Genomic DNA, 13011 nt, shown 5'->3' with positions numbered 1-13011 from the left:
AAATTATAGATAAAGCTTTGATAAGTGAATATATGTTTAGTAAATATGGAAAAAATTGATAAACATATAATCTATTAAAATATTCTAATGGGAGAATTTTTTTAGTAACACATGGTAGTTATTTTCTTAGTCGTCTAACAATAATTTTTTCGTTAATTTACGCTTTCAAGGTTAATACATGAGAGGATCCCAAATATTTCTACATTTTCTAAAGAAAAATCACTATAAAGTCTTAAAAATATAAATAAAATCTATATATTTATATGTTGGTTTGATTCGGTTTTTTTTACTCAATACCAAACCTAGTCGGAATTTTTAATCGATTTGGTTTGGTTTTTCGGTTTGGTGCGGTTTTCCGGTTCGGTTTGAACACCCATACTTTTGAGTTATGAATTAAAAGGAAACATAGTCATGACATCTACGTGTTAGAGGTTACTGATCAAACGCGTAATTCCAAAAATAAGAAAAAAAAGAACTTAGATTCTCGAGTAATTAACAATTATTTTGTAGGTAAGCAAAGAAATTCAAAGGGCATAAAATATAGATCTTACTTTCCTAATCAGGGCTAATTGTTTATTTATTTATAAAAATTGGTAAGGCTAGATTAATTGAGAGTATAGATAATATTGTAATAAAAACACATACGAATACTTTATTGCAAGTCTAAATTTAATAGGAGCACAAAAATTATGCTCATTTAAAATGGAGTAGGCTCTTCGCTTCATTTTTTGCCTAATTAGAAGAAGCATCAAATGATTGAACAGTTGTGGCGCTGCCGGAGCAGGAATCCTTCAATTAAAATTGCGATAGTAAGGAGTTAAAATGAGTATATGCAGATTATTATACCTAACGTTGAACCAACTAAACATCTACTTAAAATGATATAATTAATCATTATAATCAATTGTAGTTTCATTATTAATGAACTGATGCTTGAGCCCAAATGCATCCTTTGATTAGGCTCACCATATTGCACTATGTCATGGCACCCCGACATGGTCCAAACATTTAGTCTCGTCGGAATCTGAGATTCTTTAAAAATACTACATTTTAAGAGAAATCAATGTAACATTATTTCTTAATTAGTTTCTCGAACTATATTTTGAATGAGTTAGAAATAATGCTTCTTAATTTAAAGTAAAATATTTTCCTTTTTTTCGACCACGAGAAAAAAAATCATATGGTAATTCATAAAAAAGATGCAGGGCATCTCTAAAAAATTTCTAATATTTTTATATGAATTTAACTTCTGTTTTTTTGTTTCCCACCCGATGTCCGATACCCGTATTATAGCCTGACTATACCCACGGCTCGAACTCGAGACCTCTGGTTGAGGAAAGAACAGTCCCATCCACTGCACCACATTCGTTGGTGCTATACGAAATTAACTTATAACCACGGTTAGTATAATAAAAGTATAGAAAAACCCTTTTGATGTTAAAATAAAATAAAAAAACGCTGGGGACCAAATTGAAATTTGGTAAAAAACCAAGGAACCAAAAATGGAATATTCAGTCAGATTGCGCGTAAAACTGAGGTAGAGGATGGGACTCAACTAACCCTTATTGGTTAGGTCGTTGAGACGCTAGTAAAAAAGATGGATAAAGTTGTCGGAATTGGAATTACTTCTTCAAACTCGAAACGTTTTTCTATAGGTCCACCAATCCTTCCTTCCTCCACAAGATCTGCCTGTATACGTCTTCTTTCTTCTGGGCTTAACACTGCTGATTCAAACCTCACTCTCAACTCCAAATTTACTACTAGTACCCATAACTGCCCGCTGTTTATATACGACAATTTTTCAGTGTAATTTGTGATCACGCTTTCCGCATTTGGTCAAAGGGGCTTGTGAAATGCGATCCATGTCGATACCTAAGGAGCCAGAGCAAGTGATGAAACGGAGAGATGGATCCGTTTTGGGAAAGAAGACAATTCTCAAAAGTGACCATTTCCCTGGCTGCCAGAACAGACGCTTATCCCCTCATATCGACGGTGCTCCTAATTATCGCAAGGTTTTTCCTAATTAGCAGTTCTAATTTTCATTTTTCTTACTGCTTGCTGTGCCACATGCAGTTTTCTGTTTATTGTATGATACCTTTTTCCATTTTGGATGTTCTAGACTATTTGACTTAAATTTTTCTATCAGATTAACTTTCCTATTGTTATGATCATATTTTCTTTTATTACTACTTATTTAATGGCCAAGTCAAACTCTCTATCCAGCCAAATGGCCTAAAGTTTTTTCCTAATCTCTTTGACTGTACAAAGTTTCCTAAGTTTGATATTCCTTTTTTTGGTGTATTTTATTGATCATAACTGTAAAAAAGTAATGCTAGTTGGCTGGGACAGATGCTGTGTGTCTCGTATGGGTTCATATGAACCCAATAACTTTGGCTCGGACCACTAAATAACGACAAATAATAGATTTCGAACCCAACAATTAAATCAATGAGCTGTGGTGGAATCCCGAATTACTCGAATCCATAAAGTTCAAAACCTGATTCCGCTGCTGCTAGTTGGACCTCTTTGTGGATGAGTTAAACGCATCTGTCTTGATTCACTAAACCCCTCTAAATTCCTCAATGGTTTCACTTTGGTCATATTGCATACAGCTGTTGATAAATTATTGTAAGATTAAGCAAAGTGCAATATTACATAACTACATGTAAATAGCTAACTTAATAGCTAATTATTCAGCTTGTTTATTTATTCCTTTTATCTTTTTTTTTCCGTGACTGGTGTTTGGTTGAAAAAAGTGTACCGCATTCTCCTATTCATCCAATACTAACAGATGTTAGAAAGTTGAAATTGAGGGGTTGCATAATTCCAGATGTTTGCATCTCCTCTTTATATTCTTTTTTAGTTCTTTCTCTTTAGATAGGGGTTATATATTTGCATTGTCAGCGTATAGATTTTTTACACCATCGGGTTAAGTTCACTTAGAACAATAGGTAAATCTTCATAGCAGCCTGATATGGTAACTTGAAAAATAGAAGAATAACCTGTTATAACCGATTAAATTGACCTGATGGTGTAACATTATTCGTCATTGTCAATGTATATAACCTAAATCCATATTAGAATCATCACCTGTGCCCCGCGAGCAAGTGTTAAGTAGCTTGTAAGTCCCTTCTATATCTCATGACAAAGCAGAAGGTCTAGAATTCCACTCTTTTTAGGTGAATGTTGTGGAAGCAACAGAAGATATTGATGGCCAACAAGTTCAGAATGGAAACATTCTTACCAATGACATATACCATGTCACTTAAGTGAATTGGCCTATAACTGTTACTATGCATATTGACCTCAGGATTGTGACTATGATGTATTAGTTACATTGTGCATGATTTCTTGGAGAAATTTTTGTGCAGTTGGAGCGGAAAAAGCTAAGAGAAAGAAGGATAAGGAAAATCATATAGACCATAATAACGTGAAGAAATAGAGGAGCTTCTGGAGAATTCAGAATATATTGTCTCAAATGAAAGATATATTATTATCTTTTTGTTACCTTTGGAAGACATAGAATATTGACTTGTATAGCTAGTTGGATGACTCTTGTTGAGAACGATACTCTTGTATTGCTACAGTGGAAAGACTGATGGTTGCAATAGAGAGGAAGAATATATAATATATGGTATAAAAAATGACGATTAATCGGGGCCATATTCTTGAGCTTCATACTAGTGTCCAACTTGTTTAAGCTATTATTAATCCACATTATATAGCATTGTTGTTTTGGCGGGCGATCAAAGCAACTGTTATACTCATGGTCATGGGCATCAAAGTGATTCCTTTGCATTTGCTATGGTTTATATCGTATAGCTCTTGGATGGTTATGTTGGTCATTTAATGTGTTGCACTCCCTGACTAAACTATTCTCTTTAGGCCGGCTCTTCGCATGTTCATGGTGTTGCTATTCCAACGGTTGAAGGTATTCAAAATGTTCTCGACCATATTGGAGCTCAACTGAGTGGGAAGAAAACTCACTTTCTCTGGATTAATCTCCGTGAGGAACCGGTAATAGTGCTTCATTAATTTTGGTATATGCATTTCACTGAATTTCTTCTGCACTTCAGTTTTATTGTAATGCTTTCCTATAAATGGCTATTATTTCAATAATAACTGCAGTACAGTTTTGTAAACAAATTTCTAGGACTTCTAATAGATTCTTTTTGATGAATTAATCATAGTGAGTAATCTTGTAGACATTGTTTGCATGATGTGTTGCACTCTTTTTTTGGGGGTTTTATGATGCGTTGCACCTTTAAATCTCATTATTTGCATTCAACACATTCATACAGCATATAGTTCCATGTTCCAAAATTTTATTTATGTTGCTCGTTGAGCCCTTCCAGTGCACAAATTTCATTGCACCATTTTTGATTAAACAGAAGACCATCATCTCTCTCTCTCTCTCTCTCTTGCTTCTTCTGCTGCATCCTTTTCCTTTTTTTTTTGGGGGTGGGTGGGGGGTGGGGGGAGGGAGGGGGTTGAGAGCCTTTCCTTGTATACGGGACCCATTCAAAAGAGTATAGGCACTTCTCTATTCTACATTTTTTTCTCTTTCATGCATTAGGTTGAATTATTAAATAAGTTCTATGAAAGGTGGAGACACAAGATAATCTTTTACCTCTCTTTAGATAGCCCATGGATTTTCGATTTCTATTGGACTTGGTTAGATAATAGCAAACTTGTTTGTGATAAGATTGTGGGCTGACTGAAGGTAAGTTCTGATTGATTACCTAAGATGCGACAATTAATATCCATCTTCATGAAGTATCTGAAGGTGCAAATGTCTGTGTTAGTATTCTTGAGTGAGTGATCATGTGGAAAAGGAAATATGAAGCTGATCGAAGCTGAGAATTGATATATACATTGGTATTCCTGATCTCTCTAATGCGGAACTAGATAAAACACGTGTAGTGATATCTGTGTTTCTTTTTGGACATGAACTTTTCGATCAAGATGCTGCAAGATTTTAATTCTGGAAAACTTTATCATATGATTGTTTCCTTTCTAAACATGTAACAGGTGATATATATAAATGGACGCCCGTTTGTCTTGCGTGAAGTAGAAAGGCCTTTCTCAAATCTGGAGTATACGGTGCGTCATGGTTAGGGATTTATTTGTCATTTTGACTTATTGTTACTGATTTTATTTTATATTCACATGATCATATTGTAATCTCCTGGAATCAGGACATTGCACACTTTTTCAGGATTTATCAAAATAACATGCCATCACGTACCCACACTCACAAGTTAAACACTTCTGATCATGACATCAATGAGATATCATAAGATACATGTATTTCTTTTACTTTTTGCTCTCAGATGCAGCATTGGTTGTAGGACTTTTGTCTAGCACTTGGTGGGCATCTTCCTTTCAGAAGTTTACAAAAAGTTAGTAATATATTAATAAACATATTACAAAAATATACTGGACGTACAGACAAACTATTTACCTTCGTTAGGATAGTATAGCCCTTAATACTTGGGTAACCGAGGCCAAAAATCATCCCAAAGACTAACCTTCCTACTTCCCAACACGCCAACAAGAGTGTTCCCTGAATACAGCAGAATGGATTTTCCTACTTCCCGACACGCCTTGTGATTCCAGATACCCCCTATGTATTTGTATCTATCCTTTTATAGCTGGCTTGCAGTATGAATAACCAAGTAAATAACCTGATTAAAATATGTGCATGCATAATGGTTCATGAACCAAGTATTCAGTATTTAGAATAATATTTTGAGTAAATGTTTATCTTAACGTTTTAAAGTGCCCATTCCTGAATAGATAACGTTTTTAAAATAGTGAAAGTATGGGAGGATCCCAATAATAGAAAATAAATGCACATTTTGAACATTGAATATGCATTTCATCAAAGCCGGCTGACGTGCATGAAACTCTGTTCTTTTTGGTGCACCCATGAGGTTCCTTTATGTATAGAAGATTGGGTGTCATTCGTAGAAAACCATATCTTTTTGTAGGTTTTCTACTTTTCTTGGGTATACCCCTTGTATACGGGTTTTCTAAGCCCAATATTTTAATAAAATTATTACTTGATCCCAAAATAAATAAAAAAAAGAATGGATGGAAAGTCTGATTGCATAACTACCGTGAGACCTTATCACAGCAGGATCCTAATGCTTCTTATTTGGGTAAAACTTTTTCTTCTGCCAATGCATATTGGTTCACACTCATTCTTGTGTATACTTACAACTTTTTATATCTGGCATTTATTGGGTTGTAATACAAGTTTCTAACTGCATATCTTTTCCTAATCTATCTGTTGATATTCTTCTTGATATGACGTTAGATTTTATATTAAATAGGGAATTAATAGGAAAAGGGTGGAGCAAATGGAGGATCGCTTGAAAGAAGATGTTCTGCTAGAAGCTGCAAGGTTATTGTTTGCTCTAATTTTATTGTTCTTGAATGAATATCTAGGTTTTCACTAAATGTCATGATGGTGCTCACGTATTGCAAATTTTATGTGAATCACTTTATGAAAAACAGATACGGAAATAAGATCCTAGTAACTGATGAGCTTCCTGATGGTCAGATGGTGGATCAATGGGAACCAGTAACATCTGATTCTGTGAAAACACCCTTACAGGTTTCATGAGTTTAGGAAAGCTTTATTGAAGTTGATGTCAGAAAAGATTGTACTGATTGCTCATTTTCATTTTGAACATCTCCCTCTAAGTTAGGTGTATGAGGAACTGCAAGCACAAGAGTACCTTGTCGACTACGAGCGTGTTCCTATTACTGACGAAAAGTCACCCAAAGAGCTGGATTTTGATATTCTTGTGAGTATTTGTATTTCTACTCGGCTTTGGCTTTGAATCCCATTTTTATGTCGAAGATACATCTCTTATCATCACGAAAGGCATGGGAGGTTCTTTTTGCTTAGGTTTTTATTATTTTTGGTCAGTTGTTACGTTGGAACATAATTTCACGCATCTGATATGCTAGGAATAAATTTTTATTACAGCATCGCGACCGTCTTAACTCGTCAAGCTGACGTCTTTTATGTATATTGACATGGGTGTTTAACTTTTTTTTTCTTTCCTTTTCTAGTAAGTAGTCTAAAGATGGATGGAAGACATGTATTTATGACTATCTACACATTTATGCTCTTCAAATAGTGCTTTTGCTTAATAAACATGTCGTTTTCAATGTAATGGTGCCAAATCGTTTTTATGATAGATTTGAGCATTAGTTTTGTCTCATTCCTCATTTGTTTTTTTTTGTTTGCCTTCTGATCTTTAGGTTCGTAGAGTTTCTCAAGCTGATGTGAACACACAGATTATTTTTAATTGCCAAATGGGACGTGGGCGAACAACCACAGGAATGGTGATTTCCACATTGGTGTATCTTAATCGAATAGGGGCCTCTGGTAATTATTTTCTCTCATGTCAGACCTGGTATTTTCCTTCAATGTCCAATTTAGAAATATTTCCTGCCCTTAGATTTTATTCTCTTGCTTCTTGTTCTTGCATTCTGTTTTATTAAGCCTTTTTAGTTAAAGGGCCCTTTTTTGGGAATAGTGACCTGAAATTCAATTGTTCAGAGAAGGGATTCAATACCTTAACTTTGATATCACGAAGAGAGAAGTGAAAAATTCCAGAATAGTCACCAAAATTTCAATGCTAAGAGGAGGAACTCAATACCCAAACTCTAATACTATGAAGAAAAAGATGAGAAACAAAACTTTTAAGGAATAGTGACTGGAAATTTAATGCTTAGCTGAGGTACTCGATGTCCAAATTCTGGTACTATGAAGAAAATGGAAGAGAAGACTCTTGCAGAATAATGAAATACAATGGACTCAATTCCTAAACTCTAATACCATGAAGAAAAAGAAGAGAAGAAGACTTTCTGGAATCATAACCGGAAATTCGATTTTCAAAGGGATGCAACGCCTAAATTTCGTCTCATGGAGAAAAAAGAGAAGAGGTTTCGGAAAATACTTTACTTAAAAGTCACCCGAAAAAATGCTGAAATAGTGAAGACCATGCTGAGAGAAGCATCACTGGAAAGAGACACAAAACCATCTAAAGGGTGAAAATAAGAGTAGTGTCGATGGAAAAAAAAGCACCCAAGGGTGTGGCTTAGTGGTCAATGAAGTGGGTTGAGAACCATGAATTCTCAGGTTCAAAACCTAGGTTCAAATCCCAACAGAGACAAAAACGCTCGGTGATTTCTTCCCATTTGTCCAAGCTTTAGTGGACAAAGTTACTTGGTACGTGTGCTGGTAGATATGTTGAGTCCCACATCGACAATGAAGGGGATGGGTGGTCTCCTTATATGGACTTGGGGAATCCTCACCTCTTGAGCTAGCTTTTGGGGTTGAGTTAGGCCCAAGGTCCATTTATCATGGTATCAAAGCAGGACCCATCCCGATTTTCCGATGTTGGGCCCCCATAATTGCCCACACTCCAGATGTCTAGTCTTGGGCGTGAGAGGGGGTGTTGAGTCCCACATCGACAATGAAGTGGATGGGTGGTCTCCTTATATGGACGACAATCCTCACCTCTTGAACTAGCTTTTGGGATTGAGTTAGGTCCAATGTCCATTTAACATGTTATCAGAGTAGGACCCATCCCGATTTTCCGATGTTGGGTCCCCATAATTGTCAACGCTCTAGATGTCCAGTCTTGGGCGTGAGAGGGGGTGTTGAGTCCCACATCGACAATGAAGGGGATGAGTGGTCTCCTTATATGGACTTGGGCAATCCTCATCTCTTGAGCTAGCTTTTGGTGTTGAGTTAGGCCCAAGGTCCATTTATCATGTAGATTTTAAGAAGAAGAAAAGACTTCTTATATTTTTGTGTATGTTTACATCCCATGAGCAAGGGAATTTATACAAAGCTCCTAATGCTAATTAAGGAAATAAAATAAATCTATATAATCAATCTAGCTATCAAATCAAATCAAATAAAATCATAATAAAATTAGATCTCCTAAATATAATCAAATCTCCTGAAATCATGCTAATCAACACTCCTAAATCTAGTCTCCTTGAATCATGCTAATCAACAAGATATCAGGTATCCTGTAGAATTAGTTGAGGTGTGCGCGAGCTGGTTCGAATACCACCGGCATAAAAGAAAAAGATAAGAATATTTTGAGAACAACCAACTTTGGCAGATTGATGGTGTAGCTGCCCGGGGTTAATTTGCAGCTACGTAATCTCTATCAAAAGACTTTAGTACCATATGAAACAGAGAAGCAGAAAAGAGAACTTGCTTGTATTGGTTATGAAAAACTTAAAATATGCTTTTTATATATACTACATGAAATAAGAAGAGTTATTAATGAGGAAAAATGCCTAAATTACCGAGATTCACAGTTGTAACAGAATGAGAGAGAATATTCTGACTCTAACTTAAACACATAGAATGAATCTAGAATATTCTAGCATACAATTGCATTAACTCTCTTGACTTTCAACAGCTTGCATGCGGGTTTTTCCCATCATATAATGAATTATTGATTTCACAAAAAGAGAAAATATGCAGGCTCTAGTCACCTCTTTTTTTAACGGTGACTGGGTTGAACATGATATCTCTTCACTGCTGGTGAGGAAATCCAGCCTCGTTATGATATGGATTGTAGATATCACTCATAACCTCATGAAAACAGTAGGTTTTTGCTTCTGTTTACTATTTATCAGTTTAAAGTCCCTTGATAAGTCCCTCATTCCTGCTAATAGTTGATTCACACACTTAGTAGAAAGGCTTAATTGGATAATGTAGAAATCATACATCTCTGTACGTTTTGATTGTTGCCCAAGCCATTTCTACTTGCAAAAAAGCACCTTTCTCTGGGGAAATAGAAGGTGACTAAAAATAAATGAGGAAAGGGGTAGCGGAGGACAAAAGAGGGTACGAAATTGTAAGTTAAGCCTTGAAAAACATTTACATGTGAGAATAACATTTCTTCTTTTATACCCTTGGTTGCTGTAGATTGTGATGCTATAAAAAATGTACTCCCTCTGTCCGAATATATGTGGCGGTGTAAGTGTTTGACTCAACACGGAGTTTAAGAAAGAAAGGAAGACTTTTGAAATTTGTGGTATAAAACTGGCCATAGATATTTGTGTAGCTATAAATCATCTCATTAAGGGTAAAGTAGGAAGTTTAAAGTTATATGGTTTCCAATAAGAAAGTATGTCACTCTTTTTGGGATAGCCTAAGAAGAAAAGTATAACACATAAATTGGGACAAAGGGAGTAATTGTTAATATGCTTAAAAGCCCAGCTAATAACTGCAATATAACTGTAAGAGGCAAACTGTAACAACAATAACAACCCAGTGGAGTCCCACAAGTGGGGTCTGGGAAGGATAGCGTGTACGCAAACCTTACCCCTCCCTTGGGGAGGTAGAGAGGCTGTTTCCGAAAGACCTTTGGCTCGAGATGAAGAATAGAAACAGGTAAATATCAACAAGCCAGGAAAATGCCACCAACAATGGAAGTTGTAAAAACTTCTGTTAGAGATAGCTATGTAATTGTCCCACATTGGAATAGGAGTAGTATCCCCTTTGTATAGAGTAGCTATAAATAACACCTCTTATATTGCATCACACACAATATATCAATATATATCATATTTTCTCCCGTGCCTTCTCACATGGTATCAGAACTATCGTGAGAGATTTATCGTTGTGCATAAATTCCAGCGATTCCGGGAAGTAAAATCAGTCACCGGAACCCTTTTTTCCGGCGACTTTCAAAGTTGTTTTGCGTCTGCTTTGTCTCGGTCAGTGTTGTGCACAAAATCCAACACTACCACAAGAGTAGTCACTGTCCGGCGACCAAATTCCAGTGAAAAATCTCCGGCGGTACTGTAGCTGTCCAAAGAAAATTTTTCGGCGAAGTTCCAACGTTGCGTGGGCCACCTTCCGGCCATTTTTTGGCGACGACTCTTCAGGACAGATTGTTTCCCTTGCAATTCCGAGCCTACCCATCCAGGTTACACCAAATTCCGACCACTTTTTTATTTTTCCGGCGTGAATAGTGATTTAAAAAAAAAGGGGTGGACTTCCGGCCATTTTTTGAAAAAGTTCCTTCAGAACAGTTGGGTCTTCTGGTAATTCCGATCCTACCCCTACTGTTTTTATTTCATTCCGACCACTTTGAATATTTTCCGGCTGCAACAGTAACTTTCCAACTGCTACAGTAGTTTCCTATTCTGGTTCAGTGTTCCTTACTCTATTTTCAGTGGATTACAGTTGATTATTTCTCTTATTTGGTAATAATTTACAAGATGTCTTTGGGAATTGATGTTTTTGGGCCTAAAAGCATGAGTTCTAGAAACTCTAATGTTATGATTACCTCGGAGCCTTTAATGGGAGGTTCAAACTACTTAGCTTGGGCTTCATCTGTCGAGTTGTGGTGTAAAGGTCAAGGTGTGCAAGATCATCTGATTAAACAGTCTAGCGAAGGAGATGAAAAGGCGATAGCGCTTTGGGCAAAGATGCTCAATTATGTAGCATCTTGTGGCGTTCTATTGATTCTAAGTTGATGCCTTTGTTTCGGCCATTCCAGACATGTTATTTGGTTTGGGCAAATGCTCGTACGTTATACACTAATGATATATCTCGCTTCTATGATGTGATATCACGGATGACAAACTTAAAGAAGCAAGAATTAGATATGTCTACTTGGGTCAGGTACAGACAGTCATGGAGGAATTTGAGACATTGATGCCAGTTTCTGCTAGTGTGTCAAAACAACAAGAGCAGCGACAGAAAATGTTTCTAGTTCTTACACTCGCTGGACTTCCTCATGATCTTGATTCAGTACGAGACCAGATTTTGGGGAGTCCGACTGTCCCTACAGTTGATGAATTATTTTCTCGATTACTTCGCCTTGCTGCAGCACCAAGTCACCCAGTGATGAAATCACAAATACTTGATTCCTCTGTTCTTGCATCCCAGACAGTGGATGTTCGGGCATCTCAAGCTATGGAGAATAAACGAGGAGGCGGTCGTTTTGGGAGATCTAGACCCAAGTGTTCTTATTGTCACAAACTTGGACACACTCGTGAAATGTGTTATTCCTTAAATGGCCGTCCACCCAAAAAATGCCTACGTTGCTCAGAGCGAGACTACAGGTAACCAGGGCTTTTCTGTATCTAAAGAAGAATATAATGAGCTCCTTCAGTATCGAGCAAGTAAGCAAACATCTCCACAAGTAGCCTTAGTTGCCCAGACTGATACTCCTATTGCTGGTAATTCTTTTGCTTGTATTTCCCAGTCTAGTACTCTTGGACCATGGGTCATGGACTCAGGCGCTTCTGATCATATCTATGGTAATAAATCACTTTTGTCGAATATTGTATATTCACAGTCTCCTCCTACTGTTACTTTAGCCAATGGATGTCAAACTAAGGCACAAGGGGTTGGACAAGCCAACCCATTGTCTTCTATCACCCTAGATTCCGTTTTTTATGTTCTTGGTTGTCCTTTTAGTCTTGCATCTGTTAGTCGTTTGACTCGTGCCCTCAATTGTGGTATATATTTTATTGATGATTCTTTTATTATGCAGGACCGCAGTACGGGACGGACAATTGGTACAGGTCGTGAATCAGAAGGTCTTTACTACCTTAACTCGCTCAGTCCTTCCACAACATGTCTAGTTACAGATCCTCCAGATCTAATCCACAGACGTTTAGGACATCCGAGTTTATCCAAACTTCAAAAGATGGTGCCTAGTTTATCCAGTTTGTCTAGATTAGATTGTGAGTCGTGTCAGCTTGGGAAACATACCCGAGCTTCCTTTACGCGTAGTGTGGAGAGTCATGCAGAATCTGTTTTCTCCTTGGTTCATTCTGATATATGGGGTCCTAGTAGAGTCAGTTCAACCTTGGGATTTCGTTATTTTGTTAGCTTTATTGATGATTACTCAAGATGTACTTGGCTTTTCTTAATGAAAGATCGTTCTGAGTTATTCTCTATATTCCAGAGTTTTTTGTGCTGAAATCAAAAACTAATCTGGT

General features: G+C 36.7%; 1 protein-coding gene across 1 annotated transcript in view; it reads left to right on the top strand.

The window, feature by feature from the left end:
- The first annotated feature begins 1557 nt into the window (after positions 1–1557).
- Positions 1558–13011, top strand: part of LOC107810619 (uncharacterized) — a 32545-nt gene continuing 21091 nt past the window's right edge. Inside the window, exons 1-7 of the mRNA XM_075244461.1 lie at positions 1558–2012; positions 3886–4017; positions 5032–5103; positions 6339–6409; positions 6523–6622; positions 6717–6815; positions 7279–7405. Coding sequence (XP_075100562.1) covers positions 1854–2012; positions 3886–4017; positions 5032–5103; positions 6339–6409; positions 6523–6622; positions 6717–6815; positions 7279–7405 — 760 coding nt within the window. The 5' untranslated portion in view covers positions 1558–1853. The remainder of the gene's footprint in view (positions 2013–3885; positions 4018–5031; positions 5104–6338; positions 6410–6522; positions 6623–6716; positions 6816–7278; positions 7406–13011) is intronic.

Source organism: Nicotiana tabacum, chromosome 22, assembly GCF_000715075.1.
Source record: "Nicotiana tabacum cultivar K326 chromosome 22, ASM71507v2, whole genome shotgun sequence".
Taxonomy (NCBI): Eukaryota; Viridiplantae; Streptophyta; class Magnoliopsida; order Solanales; family Solanaceae; genus Nicotiana; species Nicotiana tabacum.
The sequence above is the reverse complement of the archived record's forward strand: the minus strand, read 5'-3'. Positions and strand labels throughout refer to the sequence as shown.